Source organism: Monodon monoceros, unplaced genomic scaffold (genome assembly GCF_005190385.1).
Source record: "Monodon monoceros isolate NGI ecotype Baffin Bay Population unplaced genomic scaffold, NGI_Narwhal_1 Super_Scaffold_6, whole genome shotgun sequence".
NCBI classification, from domain to species: domain Eukaryota; kingdom Metazoa; phylum Chordata; class Mammalia; order Artiodactyla; family Monodontidae; genus Monodon; species Monodon monoceros.
The window spans coordinates 93223170-93247257 of NW_021703783.1; the positions used below are offsets into that span (position 1 = coordinate 93223170).

The 24088-nt window shown below is 52.1% G+C and overlaps 2 protein-coding genes across 3 annotated transcripts in view; one reads left to right on the forward strand and one right to left on the reverse strand.

The window, feature by feature from the left end:
* The first annotated feature begins 7873 nt into the window (after positions 1-7873).
* L3MBTL2 (L3MBTL histone methyl-lysine binding protein 2) overlaps positions 7874-24088 on the forward strand; it is a 16796-nt gene continuing 581 nt past the window's right edge. For both annotated transcript variants that reach the window (XM_029206112.1, XM_029206114.1), the window contains exons 1-16: positions 7874-7964; positions 10180-10414; positions 11893-12026; positions 13283-13406; positions 14194-14273; positions 15823-15940; positions 16336-16470; positions 16755-16843; positions 19435-19666; positions 20022-20098; positions 20285-20389; positions 21016-21163; positions 21566-21648; positions 21955-22189; positions 22684-22749; positions 23607-23723. In XM_029206112.1, the coding sequence (XP_029061945.1) occupies positions 7941-7964; positions 10180-10414; positions 11893-12026; positions 13283-13406; positions 14194-14273; positions 15823-15940; positions 16336-16470; positions 16755-16843; positions 19435-19666; positions 20022-20098; positions 20285-20389; positions 21016-21163; positions 21566-21648; positions 21955-22189; positions 22684-22749; positions 23607-23723 (2002 nt within the window). In that variant the 5' untranslated portion in view covers positions 7874-7940. The remainder of the gene's footprint in view (positions 7965-10179; positions 10415-11892; positions 12027-13282; positions 13407-14193; positions 14274-15822; positions 15941-16335; positions 16471-16754; positions 16844-19434; positions 19667-20021; positions 20099-20284; positions 20390-21015; positions 21164-21565; positions 21649-21954; positions 22190-22683; positions 22750-23606; positions 23724-24088) is intronic.
* The window catches only part of CHADL (chondroadherin like), an 11811-nt gene continuing 9922 nt past the window's right edge, over positions 22200-24088 (reverse strand). Inside the window, exon 6 of the mRNA XM_029206111.1 lies at positions 22200-23796. Within this exon, the coding sequence (XP_029061944.1) occupies positions 23770-23796 (27 nt within the window). The 3' untranslated portion in view covers positions 22200-23769. The remainder of the gene's footprint in view (positions 23797-24088) is intronic.

The following is a 24088-nucleotide window of genomic DNA, read 5'->3' on the forward strand; positions in this document are numbered from 1 at the left end:
CAAAGCACTACTCACATATTAGTTCTCAGTCTTCCTAAGTCCAGCTATTTTCACGTCGGAGGAAAGTATGGCCCTCAAAGATCAAACGACTTCCCAAGGTCTTACAGCGAACTGGGGCAGAGCTCCCTCAGTTATCTCCACCCATCAAACCTTCTCAATCTTCAAAGCCTGGTTCAAGAACGCGTTTTCCTCAGCCTAGCGCAGCCGGCAAGAGCCAAATGGCCCAGGTTCGCATCCCAGCTCTGCCTCTTTCACAATCCTAGGACACACGTGCGCCCTGTGTGCCAAGGCTGCCACCGCGGGAAGGAAAGGGTGGTGACGGCGCCTGGCCAGCCTGGGTGCTTAATAATGGCAGTTAGCCTCTGTCAGCCCAGTTATCACTCCCTTTCCTGTTTTCTCCCCGCGCTGGGGTTGCAATCAAGGCCGGGATAGTTTGAGGGCTCGCTGCGCGCCAGGCACTGTGCTCATTGCTCTGGCCGAGCGCAGCCCCTCTCCTCAGCCCAAGACAAAGGGCGGAGGGGGGGAGTCGCGCCGCCTCCTCCCCCCACGCTGGGCGCAGCCCGGGGGCGGACATCCCAGCTCTGTGGCCCCCAACTCAGTAGTTCTCCCGTCGACCCCAGCGCCCCCACCCTACACGGCGGTCACGGACGCCCCCAGACTGGACCCCGCTGTTCAGCGGTCCCAGCGAGCCCGCGCCGCCGCTCCCCGCTCCAGCCGGGCTTGCACGGGTACGAGCTGCAGGATTCCAGTCGACGGGCGGCGGGGGCGGGGGTGATGGAGGCGGGGACCGCGCGCCGGGCCGGGGGGCGTGCCCCGGGGCGGGGCGGGGGGGGGGCCAGCGGTTGGCGCTGGGAACCGGCGAGCGCCGCCCGGCCACGTGACCCACTGGCCCGCCCTGCCCCTCCGGGGATGGAGGCGGGGCAGTTATTTCGATCCCCTTTCACTTAGGCGGCATCCCCACCCCCTACCACCGGGGGAGCACCAGAGAGTCAGGAGCTAACCGTTATCATCCCATTTTGCAGATGAAGCGAAGAACTGAGGCCTTCCCAGAGTCATAGGTGGCCGACCGGGTGTCAAAGCGGTTAGCACCATGCCCCCCGCTTATCGGGGCCGGAAAGCGTTGGTCTCCTTTCCTTTGGATTATGTTGGAATGGAAGCTCCAAGAGGGCAGGAACTGTGCCGTCCTCCCGTTTGCTGTTGTGTCCAAAGAACAGTAGGCACTCAGTAAATCATTTGAACAAATAACTCTTACTCTGGGGGCTTCCCTGGTGCCAATGCAGGGGACTCGGGTTTGAGCCCTGGTCAGGGAAGAGCCCACATGCCCGGAGCAACTAAGCCCGTGCGCCACAACTACTGAGCCTGCGCTGTAGAGCCCGTGTGCCACAAGCCCACGCACCTAGAGCCCGTGCTCGGCAACAAGACAAGCCACTGCAATGAGAAGCCCGCGCACCGCAACGAAGAGTAGCCCCTGCTCGCCGCAACTAGAGAAAGCCCACGAGCAGCAACGAAGACTCAACGCAGCCAAAAATAAATAAATTTTTTTAAAAAAAAAAAAGGAAGAAAGAAGAAAACATTTTTCTCTATTAAAAAAAGATAAATAGGGCTTCCCTGGTGGCGCAGTGGTTGAGAGTCCGCCTGCCGATGCAGGGGACACGGGTTTGTGCCCCGGTCCTGGAAGATCCCATATGCCGCGGAGCGGCTGGGCCTGTGAGCCGTGGCCGCTGAGCTTGTGCGTCCGGAGCCTGTGCTCCGCGACGGGAGAGGCCACAGCAGTGAGAGGCCCGCGTACCGCAAGGAAAAAAAAAAAAGATAAATAACTCTTACTCTGGTCCTTCCCTATCTCTCTAACCTCAACATGAGTCGTCCTGCCCTCTCCCCAAAGATCTTATGAAGTAACTGGGGGAAGGCCAGACAGGTGTGGTATGATATGGAAACGAGCACCCAGCCTGCACAGCACTGGTGCAGAGGAGTTAATCCAATTTACAGGATAGGTTAAGAGAGACCAGCTAGGAGGCTTCAGTGAAATCCAGAGCAGGGATGATAGTGGTCTGGGTTTAAGGGGTGGCAGTAGGGATAGAAAGAAGAGGAAATATCTGAGATAGGTTTTGGAGAATTATAGGGATTTGCTGACAGATTGAAAGTAAGCAATAAAGATGGGGGAATCAAGAGGAAGTTCCTGAGTGGCTGATGGTGCTGAGTACTGAAATGGGGAAAACTAGAAGAGAAATAGGTTTGGGGTAAGGGAATAAAGTGTTCTGTTTTGCAGTTTATGATGTAAGTTATCTCTACAGATGGATATATGAGTCTGCAACTCAGAGGACAAACACACAGGCTGAAGATTGGAATCCGGTGCATATAAATGGCATTTACAGCATTAAGAATGAAAGACATCAGGCTTCCCTGGTGGCGCAGTGGTTAAGCATCCGCCTGCCAATGCAGGGGAGATGGGTTCGAGCCCTGGTCCTGGCAGATCCCACGTGCTGCAGAGCAACTAAGCCCATGCGCCACAACTACAAAGCCTGCGCTCTAGAACCCACGAGCCACAGCTACTGAGCTCGTGTGCCACAACTACTGAAGCCCACGCACTTAGAGCCCGTGCTCCACAACAAGAGAAGCCACCGCAATGAGAGGCCCGGGCATGACAACAAAGAGTGGCGCCCACTCTCCGCAGCTAGAGAAAACCCGCAAGCAGCAAGGAAGACCCAATGCAGCCAAAAATAAATAAATTTTAAAAAGAATGAAAGGCATCACCTTCAGTGAGAAGTAAAGAGAAAAGAAGCAGTTCCAGGACAGAGCCCTGGAGATCACCATTCCTTAGGGTTGAGGTAGAAGAGGAAGGCCCTGCAAAGGAGAGAGGATTGGCCAGAGGGGCAGGAGGAAAACCAAGAGGGACCCAGAAAGGACAGTGTTTCAGGAAGCATGGAGTCATCGGTTATATCAAATGCCACTGAGAGAAGAAAGATGTGGCTCTATATCAGAGAAGCTGTACTTGAACTTGCCAGAGTGCTTTTGGTGGAGTGTGGGGACAGGTGTCGAAGTGAGGAGAAGCCGAAGTGGAGGTAGTGTGTGCAGACAATTCTTTCAAGACATTGGGGGGTGGAATAGCACCGTGGCCAGGGACAGAGGAGGTGATTTCAAGGGATTTATTTGTACAGAATGGGTGACATATGAGCACATTTGTGCTGTTAACTGGGATCTGACAGTGAGAGATTAATGATCCCAGAGAGACAGGGACAGTGACTCACAGAGGGAAGCCCCCCCAAAAGAAGGGAGTATATGAGGTTGTGTGTAAAGGCATGGCTCAGACCAGCCAAAAAGCGTAACTTTGCAACAGCTCAGACCCAAGGCCCAGGAGCTCCACTGCAGAAGGAACAGCCACACTGTTCCAGGGTGGCCACTGTTGCTTAGCAACCTGTGTTTAATAAGATGTTTCAACTGAATTCCTAATTAACCGCCATTTCAACTTATGCTAACAGTTTCTGTCACTGTGGGGTCCTGCCTCAGCTTCCTTCCCTCCCCCAAAGCCTGGTAATTTTGTTTCTTTTGTTGAAATGTGTGAAACTGGAAAGCTCCAGTTTCCGCTTTTCTCTACTGTTAATGATATATGCATTGAGATGTGAAAAATAATACATCACAGAGAAGATGGATTTAGGGATTCTCATTCTATCTTAAAGGGAGGTTGTCAAAAATTGCAGGATTTACATCTCCAGGTCAGGGCTCTCTGGTGAGCTCCAGCTGCCTTCTTGCCCTCTTGGAGGCATGCTAGACCAAGCAGAATTCTTAATTCCCTCTATTCAGCCACCCAAACTCCCTTATTCCTTGTACAGTTTTTAACGACTACAGAACATGGTCCCACCGTCTACCCATCTGACAGGTTTGCCCAGGGTCATTCTGGATTCCTCCTCTTCCAAACCTACTCCATACAATTAATTACTGCCTCCAACATATTTCTCAAACTCTTCTACTTTTCTGCATGCCTTCTAAGTCTGCCTTGGTCCAAGCCACCATCGTCCTTCCCTTGGATCAGTCCAGGAGCCTTCTAACTGGTCTCCCTGCTGCTTCTCTTGACCCACCTCCAATCCATTCTCCACACAGCACCCAGCGAGTGAGCTCTTAAAACATAATCTGAACCATTTACTCCCCTCCTTAAAACCTTTAAAGCTTTCCCATTATATTCTCCTGCCAACTGGAGCTGTTCACCTCCCTCTCTAAATTCTGTGTCTGTGCCTGGAATGACCTTTCCCCAGCAACTCTCTTCTCCTAACTGGCTCCTTCTCATCCTGCAAGTAAGGCCTTCTCCCCACACCCCCTCTGCAGGTGCTCACTTCCCTATTCTCCATCACAGTGCCCTGCTAATTTCCTTCTCAGTTGGAACTAGATGTTTGTTCAGTTTCCACTATCTCCCTGCAGGAGGCAGTAAACTCCATGAGGACAGAGCTGTTCACCTCTTACTCCTCAAGTGTCCAGTGTGATCCCAGGCACAGAGTAGGCACTAAATAAGTATATGATGAATAAGTTGATTTGTTTGCCAGGAGCAGATTCTCTGTCTGTGAGATTCATGGCTGTGCATTTATAAAATTATAAAAGTTTAAGCAACTCACAGAAGTTATTCTTCTAGGTAGGTTTACTCTTCTAGTTGCTGCCACCTAGCATCTAATAGGATGATAATAACTACCATTTACTCTTCCCTGCATGTGGCAGGCACTGCACATTTATTATTTCTAATTCTTACAAAAACCCAATGAGGTGGTCTTACTCCTATTTTACAAATTAAAACTCCGGGCTGTATATCCGAAAAAAAACGAAAACACTAATTCAAGAAGGTACATGCACCCCAACGTTCATCACAGCATTATTTACAATAGCCAAGAAATGGAAGCAACCTAATTATCCAGCAACAGATAAATGGATAAAGAAGATGGGGTATATGTATACAATGGAATATGACCCAGGCATAAAAAAGAATGAAATTTTGCAATTTGCAATAATATGGATGGACTTGGAGGGTATTATGCTAAGTGAAATAAGTCAGACAGAGAAAAACAAATACTGTATGATATCACTTATATATGGAATCTAAAAAATAAACTAGTGAATACAACAAAAAAGAAAGAGACTCGGGGGACTTCACTGGTGGTGCAATGGTTAAGAATCCGCCTGCCAAAGCAGGGGACACGGGTTCAAGCCCTGGTCCTGGAGAATCCCACATGCCGCGGAGCAACTAAGCCCATGCGCCACAACTACTGAGCCTGTGCTCTAGAACCCGCGAGCCACAACTACTGAAGCCCACGCTCTAGGGCCTGTGCTTCGCAACAAGAGAAGCCACCGCAATGAGAAGCACACACACCGCAACGAAGAGTAGCCCCTGCTCGCCACAACTAGAGGAAGCCCGCGTGCAGCAACGAAGACCCAACACAGCCAAAAGTAAATAAATAAATTTATAAAAAAAAAAAGGGGGGGCTTCCCTGGTGGCGCAGTGGTTGAGAGTCTGCCTGCCGATGCGGGGGACACGGGTTCGTGCCCTGGTCCGGGAAGATCCCATATGCTGTGGAGAGGCTGGGCCCGTGAGCCATGGCTGCTGAGCCTGCGTGTCCGGAGCCTGTGCTCCGCAACGGGAGAGGCCACAACAGTGAGAGGCCCGCAAGAAAGAGACTCAGATATAGAGAAAAAACTAGCGGTTACAAGTGGGGAGAGGAAAGGGGGGAGGGGCAAACTACTATGTACAGATAAATAAGCTACAAGGATATATTGTATAATATAGGAAATTAGCCAATATTTTGTAATAACTATAAATGGAATATAACCTTTGAAAATTGTGAATTACTATGTCATACATCTGAAAATTATATAACATTGTACATCAACTATACCTCAATTTTAAAAAAATCTTTGATGAAGAAACAGGGAGAAAAAAGCAGCAGCCTGTTGTAATCCTTGAAGTCTCATTAACTAGCTCTTTAGTCTTTGAGCACTTAGTGTATGCTAGGCTCTGTTCTTGGCTCTGGAAATACAGCAGAGAACAAGACAGACTTAAGTCCCAGCCCTCATGAGGCTTACATTCCAGTGGCAGGAGATAGGCAATAAACAAGTAAACTAATGAATGAGAGCATTTCAGACAGAAACAAGTACTACAAAGGACTGTAAAATGGGGGAAGAGATACAGAGTGAGGGGAGGGAACAACTACTTTAAATAAGGTCCCAGACGAGGTGACTTTGAGCTGAAATCTAAAAAGATGAAGATCCATCCATGAGAAGAGCCATGGAAAGAATATTGCATACACGTGGAACAGCAAGTGTAAAGGCCCTGAGGCCAACTCAAGCTTGGCAGTCAAAAACTGAAAGAAGAGGTGAGTGGATGGATGCAGCGAAAGGTAGAGAGGATGGTACAAGAGGAGGTTGAAAAGAAAGCTGGGGCCAGGTTATTGCCGATTGTTTGGATTTCATTCAAAGTGCAAGGGGAAGCTATTAGGGGTTTTAAGCAAGAGAATGAACATGATCTGGTTTGTGATTTTAAAAGATCACCTGCCTGGATTAAAGAAGATGAAGATTCAAACTAAGAAACTAGTTGGAGGGCTGCTGCAGTGGACCAGTGGCTTGTATTAGGGTGGTTGAGGTGGAGAAATACAGGATACATTTTGGAGGTAGAAGAACCAACAGGGACTTCCCTGGTGATCCAGTGGTTAAGACTCCACGCTCCCAATTCAGGGGGCCCGGGTTCTATCCCTGGTCAGGGAACTAGATCCCACATGCCATAACTAAAGATCCACATGCCATAATGAAGATCCAGCGTGCCGCAACTAAGACCCGGTGCACCCAAATAAATATTTTTAAAAAAGAACCAACAGTTTCTGTGGATAGCACAGATATGGGGTTGGAGGTAGAAAGGGTTGAAGAAACGAAAGAAATCAGGAAAGACTTTCACATATATCTGGTGGACCTCAAATTTAGAAACATATTTAATATATGTTGAGCCCCACTTATTACAGTTAGATTCTCAGTTAGAGTACAGCATAGCATAGGGAAAGAATTTGGACTAAATCTTAAAGTCCAATCCTGTGTGATGTTAGAAAGTGTCTAAACCCAAAGAGCCACCGTTTCCTCATCGTCCTCTTTTTCTTTCCCCCCCCTTTTTGGCCGCACTGTAGAATGTGGAACTTCCTGTACCAGGGATCGAACCCGTACCCCTGCAGTGGAAGCAGAGAGTCTTAGCCACTGGCCACCAGGGAAGTCCATCCTCATCTTTAAAAGGGTGATTGATTATCTCTGATTTGAGATGTTTGTAAAGCTCTACGACAGCACCTAGAACTCCGAGTGTGTAAGGAGGTTGTGGGAAATCCAAGAGGAAAGAGGCAGAGAGCCACGTATCTGAGTTTTTTTTCAGGAGATGGTGATGTAAGAGGGAGTTTTGCAGGATTTTGAGCATGCGGGACATTTACAGCATTGGGCATAAGAGTATTCCAGTTTCTGCCTGAACCGGAAAAGAGTCTCTCTGCTAGCATCCCCGCCCTAGGGCACCTTAAATTTCTGATCAGGGAGAGTCCGAGGTTATTCCTGGCGCCTGGACAGTACCTATCTTAGGTATTCAATAACTTTAATGAAGAATGGGGTTGGAGTGATAGCAAGAGGTTGGCGTGGAGAAACGAGAACTGTCCGCGCGAGCCGCCGCAGCTCTGAGGCCGGGGGAATTTTCACGTCGCTATAGCAACGCCCCCTCCCACTTCAAGCGCACCCAAGGGGGAACTACAAGTCCCATAAGGTCCGCGGCTTTCCCCCTCTCCCGGGGAGGAGGGGCACAGGGGAGCGCCGAACCGGCTTTACCTCTTTCCTGCAGCGTGATTGGCCCGCGGCTCTGGGAGGCGGCCAATGAGTGCGCTCGGGGAGAGCAGCGAGGCCAATATGGCTTCCCGCACCTGGTGACGGTTGAAGAAACTGTTAGTCTCATGGAGAAGACCCGGGGCGTCGAGGTGAGAGGGAGAGGAATTCTCGTGACTGGGAAAGGGAACCCCGAGAGCTCCGCTCGGTGGGCCCTTCTTTAGGCCTTTGAGCGACGCCTGGAGGGTGGAGGGTGGAAGGATGGATAAACAGGCAGTTAGGCTGAGCAGGGCCCGAGGCGATTGGCGTTGCTTTTTGCTCCGGTTCTGCTGGGGCCGAGTAGTTGAGGGAGGAACAGCCTCCCTGGCCTGGGGAAGGGGAATTGGGTTCAGAATCTGAGAGCTCCTGAATCTTCCTCCTCCTCCTTGTCTCATGGTGGTGTCCATTAGGGACTATGAGGCCTGTCACATCCTGGTGGGAAGTAAGGGATGATTAAAGTTTAATAAACCCTCCGTGTCCGGAGCGTTCACGTGCATTATCTCCCAGTATACTCAACAGCCCAGTGTCTCGTTTTTGCGGTTCAGGTAGCTGAGGCCCGGAGGGGTGGTGCGACTCCCCAGGAGGGTCACAGGACTGTAAAGTGAAGGAAATGGGCACTAAGTACCTCAAGTTCCAAAACTCTACCAGGTTTGCTTTTTCCACTCTACCACCACCTGTGACCCACGCATCCTTTAATCATTTGGTTTCTGGTCACCTTATATTTGAATTTCCTTTCTAGCACATTTGCATGTGTAGTTGTAAATGTAAAGTGGAATCGCTCAAAAACTCTATAAGGGTAAAGGAAAAGAATCATACAGTGGAGAGTAAGAATGACAGCTCACAGTTTTAGAGCTGTCACTAACTGCTGGAAATGGAACTAGGCTTTGCATGTCATATCAGTATTTACAGCAGTCCTCTAAAGAGGGCTTGTTATTATCTCCATTGTACTGATGGAGAAACCAGGAGCAGTAAGGTTAAATATCTTGCACAAAATCACACAGGTAGTAAGTGGAAGATCCTGGATTCAAACTCAGGTGTACCTGGTTTGAGAGCCCATGCTTTTAACCAGTAATAATCGCCAACATTTATTGAGCACATACTGTGTGCAACTCACTGCTCTGAGTGCCTTGCCCGTATTAACCCTTACTTCTCCCCCAAAGCCTATGTAATAGGTGGAATTGTCCTCATTTACAGGTGCGGAAATTGAGGCATTGAGATTGACCTGCTGCAGGTCATACGGTAGGGATGGTAGTAACTAGTAAGCAGTGGGGATGGTATTGGAGCCCTGGCCTAGAGCCCAAATTCTTCACACCTTTTCTACAACATGCCAGGTAGATTTATATACAGTATCTCATTTACATTCCACTTCCTGGAGCCAAATACTTTTCTTGTTTTATAGATGAGAAAATTGAGACCCAGAGAGGTTAAATGACATGCCCAAGGACCCACAGCTAGTTAGGATCAGAGCTGAGTCCAAAGCTATTGTATATACCACAGTGCTATAGCTAGCGTGTCATTAGCCTCCGAAATCCTCTTTAGGGCAGTCTGGGCCCCAAATTAACTTTTGTCTGACTTAAGTTGTTTTTGAGTTGAAATTACTTTGGTGTACATATGCTGAAGGGGGAAGAATGAGTTTCTAAAATACATCTTCCCCAGAAAGTCTTCATGAGGCACTTTGCTTAGGATATTTTCACATCAGTGTATTCTGTTTGAATTATGGTAAAATGTCATCACTTATAAATCCACAGAGGGACCTTGGTGAATTCCTAATACATGTTTTCTGTCTTGCTAAGGTATTCTTTTTTTTTTTTATTTTTGGCTTCATTGGGTCTTCACTGCTGAGTGCTGGCTTTCTCTAGTTGTGGCGAGTGGGGGCTACTCTTCGTTGTGGTGCCCAGGCTTCTCATTGCGGTGGCTTCTCTTATTGCGGAGCACGGGCTCTAGGCGCACGGTCTTCAGTAGTTGTGGCTTGTGGGCTCTAGAGCGCAGACTCAGTAGTTGTGGTGCACGGGCTTAGTTGCTCTGCGGCATGTGGGATCTTCCTGGACTAGGGCTCGAACCCATGTCCCCTTCATTGGCAGGCGGATTCTTAACCACTGTACCGCCAGGGAAGCCCCTAAGGTATTCTTTTGATTTGCAGTTGAGAAATGTATAAACAAGAGTAATGATCCAGGTGTTTGCAAAAGGAGTATTTGATTCTGCCTGCCACTTGGCCCAAAAGTGTTGACTTGACCAAGAACTGGAAAGGGAGTTGATAGCAGATCTGCAGCTTCCCTTCCCATACACTAAGCCAACCATAATTCCTTCTGCCTGCTTTTGTGTCACTAGGAGACTTCAGAACCAATGGAGGAGGAAGAGGAAGATGATGACTTGGAGCTCTTTGGTGGCTACGACAGTTTCCGGAGTTATAACAGCAGTGCGGGCAGTGAGAGCAGCTCCTACCTCGAGGAGTCAAGTGAAGCAGAAAATGAGGATCGGGAAGCAGGGGAGCTGCCCACCTCCCCCTTGCATTTGCTTAGCCCTGGGACTCCCCGCTCCGTGGATGGCAGTGGTTCTGAGCCAGGTGCCTTCAGAGTGTCCCCTGAAGAGGGGGAGGTTTCAGAGGCTGTGGAGGAAGAGGGGGATATAGGCCAGGTGGGCAGAGCTGTCCAGGTGTGAAGGGCCCTTTGATCTGATGTCTAAGGCCCTAGGAGAGAGCAGAGGCACCCCAAGTATCCCCAAGGGTCATTTCCTCTGCTGCAGTCTGATTTCAAATTGTGATTTCATTCTTTCTTATAATTAATATTTATTCAGCACATATTAGATGCCAGTCATTAACATGGTGCTGCTTTTGCGATTGTCCTGTTCTCTAGATATTGAGAATATAGGACACCTAAAGTGATCTGGTTACTATCTGGGAAGGGACAAGAAATAGCTTGTGGGTTGGAAGTGAGAGGGGGGAAAATACAGAATAAAGTGACCTCCGGGTTAGAGGGTTAGGGTAGGGGTCGGCAGTTGAGGATCCCTGTGAATCATCTGGAAGACAGTTGGCTTCAGAGATGTGATGCTTACACAGCTCCTGGACCCCTGTGTCAGGGCCTCCAGTGTGGGGACTGCCTGTGATGATGGGGAGGCCAGATGGTCCGTGATGACATTTCTGTCCCCTGGTCCCTTTACTCTTTAGGAGAGGAGAATCTAATACTCTTTGCCACTTGTTTCCTTTCCATTCATCCTGTCTTCTCTTCCTTTCTCCCCTTTCTTTTATCTTTCTCCCTTCTATCTTCTTCTAACCATTCTCTTAGAATCTTAGAACTTTAGAACTGGAACGAACTATTAGAGACCATCCGGTCCAGGGATGCTATCGCCTGGCTGCACATTAGAATCACCTGGGGAACTCTGAACGAACCACAGATGCCTGTGTCCCACCACAGACCAGTTAATTAGAATCAGGCTTGGGAATTTTTTTTTTTTTTTTTTTTTGCGGTACGCGGGCCTCTCCCGTTGCGGAGCACAGGCTCCGGACGCGCAGGCGCAGCAGCCATGGCCCATGGGCCCAGCCGCTCCGCGGCATGTGGGATCCTCCCGACCAGGGCACGAACCCGTGTCCCCTGCATCGGCAGGCGGACTGTCAACCACTGCGCCACCAGGGAAACCCAGGCTTGGGCATTTTTAAACGCTCCTCAAGTGACTCTGATGTGATACCAGGGATGAAACATTGATCTAGTTCAGTCTCTTTATAGATGAGAAAAAAATAGGCCCACGGAAGTTAAATGATATGGGTACGTTTTTTCTTCTCATTTTCCTCTTTGCAAACTTTCCAACACTCACCTGTTTCCCCAGTCATCCTCATGGATTTTCCTTAGCCCCACCATTGACACATATAGCCAAGGGGTGCTAAGGAGCTTTAGGTGTACACACCCAAACCTTCTATTCCAGTTCTGTCAGCCTTAGGGGGCCTGGGACTCACCTGATTAATGCAGTGCCCCAGGTTTTGAAGGGCCCATCATTTTGTTTGATTTGGAGTGACGATCAAGGGAGTCATGTGCTAAGTTCTCTTCTCAGCTGTCTGTGAGATGTGTGGTATCGTGGGTACGAGGGAAGCCTTCTTCTCCAAGACCAAGAGATTCTGCAGCGTCTCCTGTTCTAGGAGCTACTCCTCCAACTCCAAGAAAGCCAGTATCTTGGCTAGATTACAGGTGAGAGGCCATCACTTGGAAGACCCTTCCTGGGGCCGTGGGCGCTGAGACAGGAACAATCAGCAGACTGGCCTTGTGTTTTCACAGCACCGGTTCTCAAACTTGACTGCACGTTGGGGTCACCTGCAAACCTTAAAAAATATTGATGCTTGGGTCTTACTCGCAAAGATTCTGATTTAATTGGGGCTGAGTGTAGCCTGGACACAGGGCCTTTAACGAGCTCCCCGGGTGATTGTCCTGTGAAGCGTGAGGGTTGCAGTGCCCGCTCTTCTGCTTAGTGCCTCATACCCTCTATCTCTCTGTGAGACAGTTACTATTATGTCCCTCATTTTGCAGATTTTAGTCAAGGCATAGAAAAGTCCTTCTCAGTGAGCTAATAATGGTATTGTTTATAACTATAGTTTGGGGATACTTGCTATGGGCTTGGCACTCTCAGTCCAACCAGTGATCCCTAAAAAATGAATTTTTAAAGATTCCGATTTTAAGGGCTCAAAAATTTTTACTAACTTACTTAGAGGTACACAAATAAAATTGAAGAGCCAGGGTTTGGACCCAGGTCTCTGGAATTTAAACCCAAATTAAAAAAAAAAATTTTGGCCATGCCTCACAGCTTGCAAGATCTCAGTTCCCCAACCAGAGATTGAACCAGTGAAAGCGCCAAACCCTAACCACTAGACTGCCAGGGAACTCCCTCAATCCACATTTCTATCTCACCGATCTCTTTAATAAATTCTCTGGGCCTTTCTGATCAGTACTTAAGTTACAAATCACAGACCAGATCAGTGGCCTTTCACTTTGGGGGAGGATGCCTTTGAGCACCCGATAAGCTATGGACTCTCTCTAGAACATTCATGTATGTTCTAGAGCGAGTCCATGGTTCAGTTCACGAGCCCTTTGAAGCCCATTCTCTGCCATAAATCTGTAGGAGCATCAAAGGAAGGAGATGGCTGAGAGTTGACGACACCAAGAAGAGGTTCCTGGCAGAGGCGGGGCTTAAAAGATAGTAAAAGTGCCCCTCCCTGCGTGTGGCTCTGCCAATCCCCACCCCCTCTCTAGTTGAACAATAGCTAAGTGTGGGCAACCCCCATCCTTGCAACTCCCCTCTGAGCTAAGCATTATCATTGTTATCATCTTGATTTACAAATGAAGAAACTGAAGTCCCAAAGAGGTTAACTGGAGTGATGCCTGATTTAAACGTGTCCAAATCCAGAGCCTTGTTCTTAGCCTTTAGGCTACACACCCTCTCCTCCCTCCAGGGAAAACCACCTACCAAGAAGGCCAAAGTCCTGCACAAAGCTGCCTGGTCTGCCAAAATTGGAGCCTTCCTCCATTCCCAAGGGACAGGACAACTCGCAGATGGGACACCAACAGGGCAGGACGGTAAGACTGCAGGGACCGGTGCTCAGGAAGCAGGTTGGGTGCAGTGCCAGGACTGGGGTGGCCTCCCAAGGAGCGAGGATTGGAAAAGGTGGCCAGCTAGAAAGCGCCGGCCCAGGCTTGCTTTGGATTGCATCTTCCACACCTGGTAATTGTGAAATTACCCCAGAAGATCCCTCAATCACTCTTAAATTGCCAAGACCCCTACTCTTGATAATTTAAAAGCCGAGGATTAGCTTCTTTTGTTTTGCGTTGCCTTTAGCTCTCTGGCTTCTGTTTCCCTGGGGCAGTGGAGACCCAGATCTTGTTTGAAGAAGGGTGATGGGATAAGGGAGGAACCTTTCTCTCTTTCTGAGCTTGCGTAGCTATTTCTGAGCAAATGTAGGCATGAAGCAACTGCGCTAGATGCTCTGAGTGTCTCACCGATATTGAGCCCCCAGGCTCAAGGGTTGGAGGGGCCTAGGTGTGTGCACCTCCCACCCATTGAGATTGGCTGTGGCCAATGAGAGGTTGGGGGCGGTCTGAGGAATTTAAGCCCAAGGGTCTTTGAATTTCCGTCTTTCTCTGGGGAAGGAAGACCAGACATATTTCCCTCTGAGTGTTTCCTCTACTCCTAAGAGTCTGGCAGCCTTTGGATAAGGCCCTCCGCCGTCCTGATGGCCGCTGCTGGGGCAGGTATGGGGTGAGGAAGGGACCTGCTGCCCCCGCCCCTCCGGCCCGGGGTCCTGGAATGGCTGCTGCCGGAGCTCCCAGCTTCGACCCTTTAACCCTCTCCATCTTTGCCCCGCAGCGCTGGTCTTGGGTTTCGACTGGGGGAAGTTCCTGAAGGATCACAGTTACAAGGCTGCTCCTGTCAGCTGCTTTAAACACGTGAGTGCCCTGGGGATGAGGGGAGGGCGGGCAGGGTCCTGAGTACTGCCACCATCTCACCCACCTGCCTCGCAACGTCGGCACCGGGAGAGAACAGGGTGAGGTCTGGGTGCTCGAAGCCCAGCTTTGCCGCTCCCTCCAGCTTACCTTTCTGTCCACTTTTTCAGAAAGTCCTCCCACAGGCCCTCAATGCGAGCTTCTAGCCCCTCGGAGGTTCCCCACTTCGCTTATTTACATAATGGCACTTTGTGCTTTGATATCCAGAAGCAAACTTTGAGAATCTCTTTCTCCTTTCCCCCCATTTTTAGTGCTTTCGCGTTGAAAGCTTGGTGCTGTGAACTGCCCTGGGCCCCTTGGTCCCGGGAGGCCAATGTGGATGCCTCCTGGAGCCCCTTCATCTAAAGGCTCCCCGACTCCCTGTCACTGAGAAACAGCAAAGGCTGAGACCTGGAGGGCTGGGCTTGGAGCCGAAGAACTTAGCAGGCAGGCCTGAGCGGTGGTCTCCTGCAGGCGCAGAGAGAAACCGAGGGAGCTCTCTTGTCTTTCAAGCCAATTTCCTAAACCCGGGAAATCCAGGAGGAGGCCTCTTTAAACCCACTTCCTAGCCTCTAATTTCTGAGCTGCTACTGAACTCTGGGGAGGCTGCTGATCAGGAGAAGGTTGGCACTCGATGCAGCTTAACTCCTCCTCTCCTGTCTGGGTGCTAGTGAAGGTGCACGTCTTTCCCAGTGGGGGGAGCTCTTTATTTCCTGAATTCTCTAGCAGTTCAGGCATTTCATTGCGGGGAGTTGCATCATACTTGCACTAATATATCTGCCTCGATATGCTCTGTAAAAAGCCCACCTGAACGTGCCTGAGCAGTATAACTGTTTCGGGGTTCTGTGATGAACCCAGTCCCTCCGGCCAGGGAGATGGAATGGGATACACTGATTGGCTGAAACCAGGGCTGAGAAGGAAAAAAGGAGAATCTCCCTAAAGGAGAACCAAAGTGCCACTGGCAGCAAAGTAAGGATTAGATACTGGGGAGGCAGCCCCAAGCAGTCCAGTGCTGTCGGGGGCATGTTAACAGGAGGAGGAGAGGTGGAGAAAGGACGTGCCAGAGCGGTGGGTGGGCAGCCGGCTCTGTGAGAGCCAGCCTGGCGACAGCTGCGAGACCAGGGGTCGTGGTCCTAACGGCCCAGGTGGAGTGACGACTGGAAGAGGTGCTATTTGTGCCGAGAATGGCACCTGGCACGTGGTGAGGGTGAGAAACTGTTAGGCGTCGTGACTGTCACGCAGGCTGGCGCAGCCATGGTGTGCCCATGAGGATAGCAGCCAGGAGCGGCCCTGGAGAGCTTAGCACCCAGGACCATCTGACTCTGGGTCTCTGCCCAGCCCCACCACCACGTCTTGCCCGTCTCTTCATCCCTGGTCCCCGGCCTGGCCTTCCACACACAAGGAGTGAGGGGCAATGCTGAGGGGCGAAGGAGGAAGGACGCAGACTCTCGCGAGGCCCCTCAGCCAGCTGCTCTCCTCTGCCAGCCCAGGTGGCTCACTGTCCCCCTTATAGGTCCCACTCTATGACCAGTGGGAGGATGTGATGAAGGGGATGAAGGTGGAGGTGCTCAACAGCGATGCTGTGCTCCCCAGCCGTGTGTACTGGATCGCCTCGGTCATCCAGGCGGCAGGTGGGTATTCCTCCGGCCGAGGCAGGGTCGGGCTGGGCAGTGACATCTCCAGATGGACAGGCAGTGGTGGAGCAGAAATCAGCCTCATAAACACAAAAACCCACCTGCTGGAGTTTCTCCCTCCCTCCTTGCTGTTCTTTTATCTTGCCTACCTTAGAGGGCACCACAGAGGTTGGCGAGTTTGGAAACTCCCATCTTTTAAGTTCATTCCAGGGTTGATCAGGCTATAGAAAATTATTCTTCCTCCTGTGCTGTACTGCTTTCTGAGTACGTGGTGTGGATTTGTTTTTACTCTGGCTGTTGTGGAAGGAGTTCTTGAAATAGGCAGCACAAGTCCTGTTTAGGCTGGAGAAGAGCGAAGGCCTAAGAGCACACCACTCCCTCCTCCTTCTCAGGGTACCGGGTGCTGCTCCGGTATGAAGGCTTTGAAAATGATGCCAGCCATGACTTCTGGTGCAACCTGGGGACTGTGGATGTCCACCCCATCGGCTGGTGTGCCATCAACAGCAAGATCCTGGTGCCCCCGCGGAGTGAGTTGATGAGAACGTTCCCTGTCCTGGTTCCTGTGGGGCCCTTGGGAGCAGTTAGACCAGAACAGGGCCCACCTGCCTCCTTGCTTCCTGTCCTGCCTTGTCCCAGAGGCCCTGTGGCAGGTCCAAGTTGGGGGAGTCCGGTTTTATAAGATGGTGATTGCTGGCCTGAAAAGGCAGAAATAAGTTATTTAGGCCCCTCTGCTGCTCTCTGGGGCAGCTTTGGTGCCCCATCAGTGGGAGTGTTGTCAGTCTGTACTCAGGGTTCTGCTCTGTCTCTGCAGCCATTCATGCCAAGTTCACCGATTGGAAGGGCTACCTCATGAAACGGTTGGTGGGCTCCAGGACGCTTCCCGTGGATTTCCATATCAAGGTCTGGCAGTGAGCCCTGTGGGTCTCCTAACTGATCTCCTTCCTGCCCCTATCCCGTTTGATCTGTCCTTTGTGCTATTCACTGGAGTATTTTTTCTAAGACTCCCTTGCTTAGTAATCTTAGTGGCTCCAGATTTCCTAAGGATGGATGGTGGGTGTCGTCTGCCTTCCCAGCCTAAGAGCCTCCTCCCTGCTCAGACGCATCGATCATGTTGCTTTGTCTGCCATTTCTTCTTCTAGATCCTCACCTTTGCTCATAGCATTTTCAGGAGAGTTCATTCAATAGATTTTATTAAGTACTTGTTGTATACAAGGCACTGGAAATATGGAGAATGTGGACCCTGCCATCTGGGACCGTCCAGTCTGGCAGAGGAAATGAAGTCACACCCATGAAAAATTATAAAATAGCCTTGATTTTTGTACCAGAGATGTGCCTCCAAATCATCTGTGTGGCATTTAATTTTTAAAAATTATTTAGTTCTTTAACATAAAAAATCATACACATGGTAAAAATTCAAAGGGATCACAAGGATATGCAGTGAAGACTTAGTCTCTTCCCCCTTTGTGTGCCAGGCCTGCTGTTGTGCAGCTCGCTCACATAGGTGCCTGGGCCACATCTAGGGTCTCTGGGGCCCCTGACCCAGATGCCCACACGTGTTGTTCTCATGTTGCTTGGGTAAGCATCACAGCAGCGAGCCAAGGGGATGCAGGGCAGGTACCACCGTGACATGTGGTTGAACTGGCCTTGTGGCCTCAGGACGAGCAGGTATTGAGGGAGGCTTTGTGGAGAAGATGGCATTTGAATTCTACCTTTATGGGTAGGATGTGGGCAGGCATGGAAGCCAGCGGTGGAAAATCAGATGGGAGGGTAGTTGGGGCCATCTCACCCAAGGCCCCGGATGCCTGGTGAGAACATTGGCGCCGTGGGCCTTAGCTGGTCTTCAATGAGTAATGGTTCCAAGCACCTCAAAAACAGTTTTTCCCTTATTTGAACGTACTGGGTAGTGCTCATTTGCTATTCATCTCTCTATATTTTGTTAATTATCATAGTCTTTTCCACAAAACTGCAAGCTTTTTCTCCTGTATTTCCCATAGTACCTTGCACAGTGGACAGGGTTGGCGACTGAAGATGAGCTGGCCCTAGTGTTAGGATGAGGCAAGTGGCTGTGTGCAGGCCACCAGGATTGTCAAGGTGGCCTCATCTCTGCTTAAATTAAAAAGAGCTTGATTCTGGGTGGCAGAGCAGGGCTCTGCGTGAACAGTCAGCAAGCACACACTAGCTGTCACGTGCCCAGTCCCTGCAGGGCACGCGTGCAAAAGCAGCTGCCTCTGAAGATTGCGGGGTGGAGAGGAGAGGAGGGGTGGGTCTGTGGAGGGAGCTCAAGTCCAGATCCAATCCCTATATGGTAATCCAGTCCCGCATCTCCGTGCCTAGTTCTGTGCTTGGAGCTGAGAATGTACAATAGAAATGACTCAAACCTAGCTTCTGCCTTTACAGACCTTGAGTTCCAGTGTGTGACCTTAAACAAAGGAGGGCAATAAAGCATTGTCGGGTCGTGGGCTGCACCAGTGGGCACAGAGGAAAGGAGCTTGTCAGTAAAGGCCAGCGGCGGGGAGGCGGCCCAGAGGGACCCCAGCCCAGTTCTCACCCTGTGTCTCTCCCTCTGCTAAATGGGCCTGGTATATTCCAGCCCTTGAGCTGAGGGTGAAAGATCTGTGTCCTGGTGGCTGCTTTGTGACCCTTGAGCCGCTCCCCCTCCTGGTGGGATTTGGAATAGCACTGCTCAGCCCCCCCCCCCCCCCCGTCACGTGGAGACTGGGATGCTTCTCACTGAGCCCGCAGCGCCCTGGTACTGGAAAAGCCCTACAGAGCTTACGTAACCATCCTCTACCCCCGGCAGGACAGCACCAAAGTCACAGCAGACAAAGAATCTCCCGTCTCCTCACCCAGGCCCCGCCACCAGGGCTCTAGAGCAGCTTGTGGACATCTTGGTCACTGTCCTTTGCTGTGTCAGAGGGGCAGGCATCACTACTGAGGTGCTATGAGAGCCGTTCAGAGCTGCAGCGCAGAGGGGCTGGAGCTGAAATTAGATGTATGGAAGCAAGGGGCACTCAGTTCCCTAAACGCGAGGCTTGTGTGTGCCGTCAGTGGGGGCCAGCAGGTAGAGGGGAGCGGGGTGCCCGTGTGGTCAGAGTGCAGATCCCTGAAAGAGCACAAAGCTGGACACCAGAGCCAGATCTGCGGCCCAGCTCTGCCACTCACGAGCCCGTGTGACTCTGGGTAAGTCACGTGACCTCTCTGGGGCACCTGTTTCCTTAGTCTGAAAAGCGTTCTGTAATACCCATCATAATGACTTACTGGCATTTTGGTGCACATGTAAAAATCATATCATCAGTATCATCCTAGGGACTTGAGAGCCAGGGTTGAACCTGGCGGGACAGGAGGGCTCATCTACCTGCTTCCTGACGCAGTGTGTGCGGTGCTTCCACTCCACCTTCCCCATCCTCTGATTACTCTTAAGGGACAGAACAGGAAAGTGGGTGGGAGGGTCCACACGACCCCAGCAGGCCTGTGTTCTGATGTCATTGCAGATGGTGGAGAGCATGAAGTACCCCTTTCGGCAGGGCATGCGGCTGGAGGTGGTGGACAAGTCCCAGGTGTCACGGACCCGCATGGCTGTGGTGGACACGGTAATCGGGGGTCGCCTACGGCTTCTCTACGAGGATGGCGACAGCGATGATGACTTCTGGTGCCACATGTGGAGCCCCCTGATCCACCCAGTGGGTTGGTCAAGGCGTGTCGGCCATGGCATCAAGCTGTCAGGTTAGCAGAAGTCCCTGGCCAGCGAGGGCACATCTCTACACCCCACAACTATGCTGCACGGTAGAGGCGATCATCTCTACCATGCGGATGGCAGGACTTGACCAAGTATCCCGGGAGGTTGAGTGCCTTGACTGAGGATACTCAGGTTGAAGTGTTAAAAACTGGTTTGAAACTAGAGGCTACAGGCCACATCCTTTCCATGTGATGTGGGAAGAGTCTGGGTCCTAAGGGCTGAATAGTTCCTACAGAGACCTTCTGGTCTAGGGGGCACATTTCTGGGGGAGGCGTGGAGATGGCCCTGTTAGCAGCTTCACCTTCCTTTTCTCCCTTCCTCCCTCTGCCATTTCCCTAAAAGAGAGGCGCAGCGACATGGCCCACCATCCCACTTTCCGGAAGATCTACTGTGATGCTGTTCCTTATCTGTTCAAGAAGGTGAGGCACAGCCCTTGGGCACTGTCCCCTTGGCCACAGGTCTACTCCAGGCCTGCGGACCCCAGCTCTTCCCTGGGATGTCCCTTTCCCTCCCCACTTCCTTCCCAGGCCGATGGCAGATGAGGCCTGCTTTCCCACCTTCCCTGGGCCAGCCCGGAGATTCCCCAAGTGCCCCGTTCCTTTAAGGTTCGAGCTGTCTACACGGAAGGCGGTTGGTTTGAGGAGGGGATGAAACTGGAAGCCATTGACCCCTTGAATCTGGGCAACATCTGCGTGGCAACCATCTGCAAGGTGAGCCTGGGGGAGCCTCCAGTATGGCTTTCTGCGGGCATGGAGGTGGCAGAGCTTCCCAGTTCTCGCTGCTCCTGGGCTACCTGCTTTCATGTCAGGGTCAGAATCTGCTTTCATGTCAGGGTCAGAGGTGCGTTGGACAGGTGCTTACTGAACACCTGGCCTGAGCCTGTCCTGGGTCAGCTGTAGGTTTCCCTGCTGCCACATGCCATCTCCTTTGAGTGCTGACCTAGCCAAGCCATAGCCGGGCTGACTTCACTGCAAACCTCTGTTATTGCTGCAGCCTGAAGAGCCAACAGCCACCCTTCGGCCCTCCAGGGGGTTTTGCCAATTTATCCATCCAGCAGATCTCCAGGCTGGGCCCGTGTGTCCACTGAGAACACACTGACAGGAAGACAGATGCAGTTCCTGCGGGCACAGCATCTGCTATCTAGTGAGGAGGCTAAATGATCTCACGAGTGGGGGTTACACCAGTGCTGAGTGCTCTGAAGCAGCTCGGGGAAGGCTGAGAACCAGCTCTGGTTGGATCCATCCACCTTGCATCCCCATCGTATCACCTCACCCTGGGATGGGGGTGCAGTTCAGCATACCATGTTCTGTCTGCCCTCCTCCCCTCCACCTGCTAGGTCCTCCTGGATGGCTACCTGATGATCTGTGTGGACGGGGGGCCCTCCACAGATGGCTCAGACTGGTTCTGTTATCATGCCTCTTCCCACGCCATCTTCCCAGCCACCTTCTGCCAGAAGAATGACATTGAGCTCACACCCCCAAAAGGCAAGACGAGCCTTACAGTTGGGAGGAGCAGGGTGGGGCCACTGGCCCCAATTCCTGGCCAAGCCAGACCCCTGGAGTTTGAAGTCTGTGAGTGGATTGGAGAGGTGACAGAGCTACCCAGGGTCACCACTAGCCCATACTCTGGGCTGGCTCGGCCCCATGGCCGGTATGTGGCTCGGTGAGCAGAGCTCCCACTTGTCCCTTTGGTCAGTGAACATCTTGTACAACAGGACCATGGTCCTAGAGCAGGTACCAGCCTGGGGAGGAGGGAAGAAGGCTGCTGGGGAGACTCCGGGGGGGGTCCTGACTGAGCTGCAGGTGCCTCTTTGGCGCTGGGAGACCTTCCGGGACTCCCTCCCGCTTCCCTTCCCCCCTCCTCACCTACACTTTCCACTCCTACAGGGTATGAGGCTCACACTTTCAGCTGGGAGACCTACTTGGAGAAGACCAAGGCGAAAGCAGCTCCATCAAGACTCTTCAACACGGTGAGGAGACCAATCCTGCCCACTGCCAGCGGTGGCAATCCCAACCCCTTCTCTTTTCTTGAGTCTTTGCTACTGAGGTCCGCCACTTCAGGGGAGAAGTCCCAAACTCTGACATGGGCGCTGTGCTGAACAGTTCAGCTGGTCCCTTTCCCAAAAGGGCCAGTGCCTGGGAACAAAATGCAGTGGGATCACTGGTCAGAGGAACCTCCCCCCGCAGGCATGCTCAGCCCTGCTCCCTCCCCCAGGTCTGCCCCGCTGGGGCAGGGCCCTGGCTGGCTTGGTCATTGCCTTTGTTCCCCCTCCCAGGACTGCCCCAACCATGGTTTCAAGGTGGGCATGAAGCTGGAGGCCGTGGACCTCATGGAGCCCCGGCTCATCTGTGTGGCCACTGTGAAGCGGGTGGTGCACCGTCTCCTCAGCATCCACTTTGATGGCTGGGACAGCGAGTATGACCAGTGGGTAGACTGTGAGTCCCCGGACATCTACCCCGTCGGCTGGTGTGAGCTCACCGGCTACCAGCTCCAGCCGCCCGTGGCCACAGGTCTGGGCTCTCGCAGCCCTAAGGGGCTCTTGACTTTCCTCTTCTTCTTCCTTCCTGCCAACCACGCCCCCGCCCCACGCCCACCTCATTCTTTGGCATGAGATCGAGAATCTCCTGGACCACTTCTAAGAAAAGAGTGGCCCATTGTCTCCCTCCCTGTCCTGACTTCTCTGTCTCCCTCTCCCTCTGGCCTGCAGAGCTCCTTCCTTGACCTTGCCCACTCTGTCATATGCTCGTGCCCTTGTGCACCCAGGTAAACTCCCTAGGTCCCTCCGAGAGCCCTGGTGATGAGGGTGGGAAGAAGGGACAGCTGTTGTCCAGTCCCTCTCTGCAGCCCCCTCCCCGTTCTCATTGCCCAGCTTTGGCTTTCCTTCTGGGCGTGTCCCCTGTGTCAGGGAGGCCGGTGAGGGGCGGACAGGAATCTTGGGGTGTGCCTACAGCCTGTGTCCTCTCAGAACTCTCTCCTCACCTCTTCTCCATACTTTCAACAACAGAGCCTACCACGCCTCTGAAAGCCAAAGAGGCCACAAAGAAGAAAAAGAAACAGTTTGGGAAAAAAAGTAAGTGATGCTCTAAAGCTACCTGGGATCAGCTGAGCCTGTGTCCCTGGGAGTGGAGGTGGGGTGTCGCCACCTAAGTCGCGCTCTTCATGGTCCTGCCCTCTCCTTCACCCCTTGCCCCACGGGCCCAGCCATCAATCACCCTGTGTCTTCAGGGACCCAGAGCGTAAGTCTTCCATCTCTGGCAATGGTCAGGATACCGAGGAAAAGAGACGAGACTATTTGGGGTGTAGGGAGGCCACGTGTAGAGGCCATGCTTGAAAGTAAAAGGTACCAAAGGAAACGGGTGCAAGTTGCTCCCTGAGGCTGTCGTCGTTCCCTCATGACCCCCAGGGAGTGGGAGGAAGGGCGGCCACTGATCTTGGGGACCTCTCCACAGACAGGCCCATTCTCAGCAGGCCCCAAGCTGAGCTGCAGGCCAGTGCGGTGAGGTGGGCTTCCTGACGTGGTATCATGCAGAGGAGAGGATGTCCTGAAGGGAACAGAGAGGAAACAGTGTGGTCCCGAGGCAGGATTAAGATGCTGTGAGGGTGTGGAGGCGACCAAGCGGTAGGACCCTGTGCCGTTCAAAATGTAGGGCTGGGATTCACACTTCAGACATGAAGAAAGCGAGGATCCGAAAAGGGAAGCTTAACCATGGCGGCGAGTCGGGGGAGGTGGGTGTCAGTCCCTTGCTGGAGGCAGCCTCTGAGCCGCAGGCACACAGCCCTGGGGGCTGAGGTCAGAGTTGGGGCCTCTGTCCTCCCAAACTGGCACTTTCCCCTCTGCTGTGCTGCCTGACCACTGGGCAAGACCCAGCCTTCGTGCGTCACGTGGATGCATCCCTATCCCGGATTTAATCGTGTGTTTATTCAAAGGAAAAAGAATACCACCAACCAAGACCCGGCCCCTCAGACAGGGGTCCAAGAAGCCCCTGCTGGAGGACGACCTGCAGGCGGCAGAGAAGATCTCGTCGGAGCCCGTTCCTGATGAGAGTAAGAGCCTCCCACGCGGGGTCGAGGTTGGGGGCGGCTGCGGTGCTCAGAGGCCGACCCCCTCCTTCCCCACCTGGGCACGGAAGAGTAGAGTCAAGTTTGAAGGGAAGTTTCTGGGTACCAAGCAACCCTTCTCAGACCACTGGGCCTGGAGGGCTTCCCAAACACCCACCCCCAGCTCTGAATGGAGCCAAGCGTCTCGCATGGCCCTCTCCACCTCATGTGCTTGGCAGGGTGGGCAGCCTGCCCGGCTGGGGTGACGGGACCCGAGGCCTTCTGTGCTGCCTGCCCCCACAGAGGGGGAAGGGGCTCCCCGTGTCCTGAGGGCCCGTCCGTAGGAAGCCTGATTTCTTCCCCAGATCCTG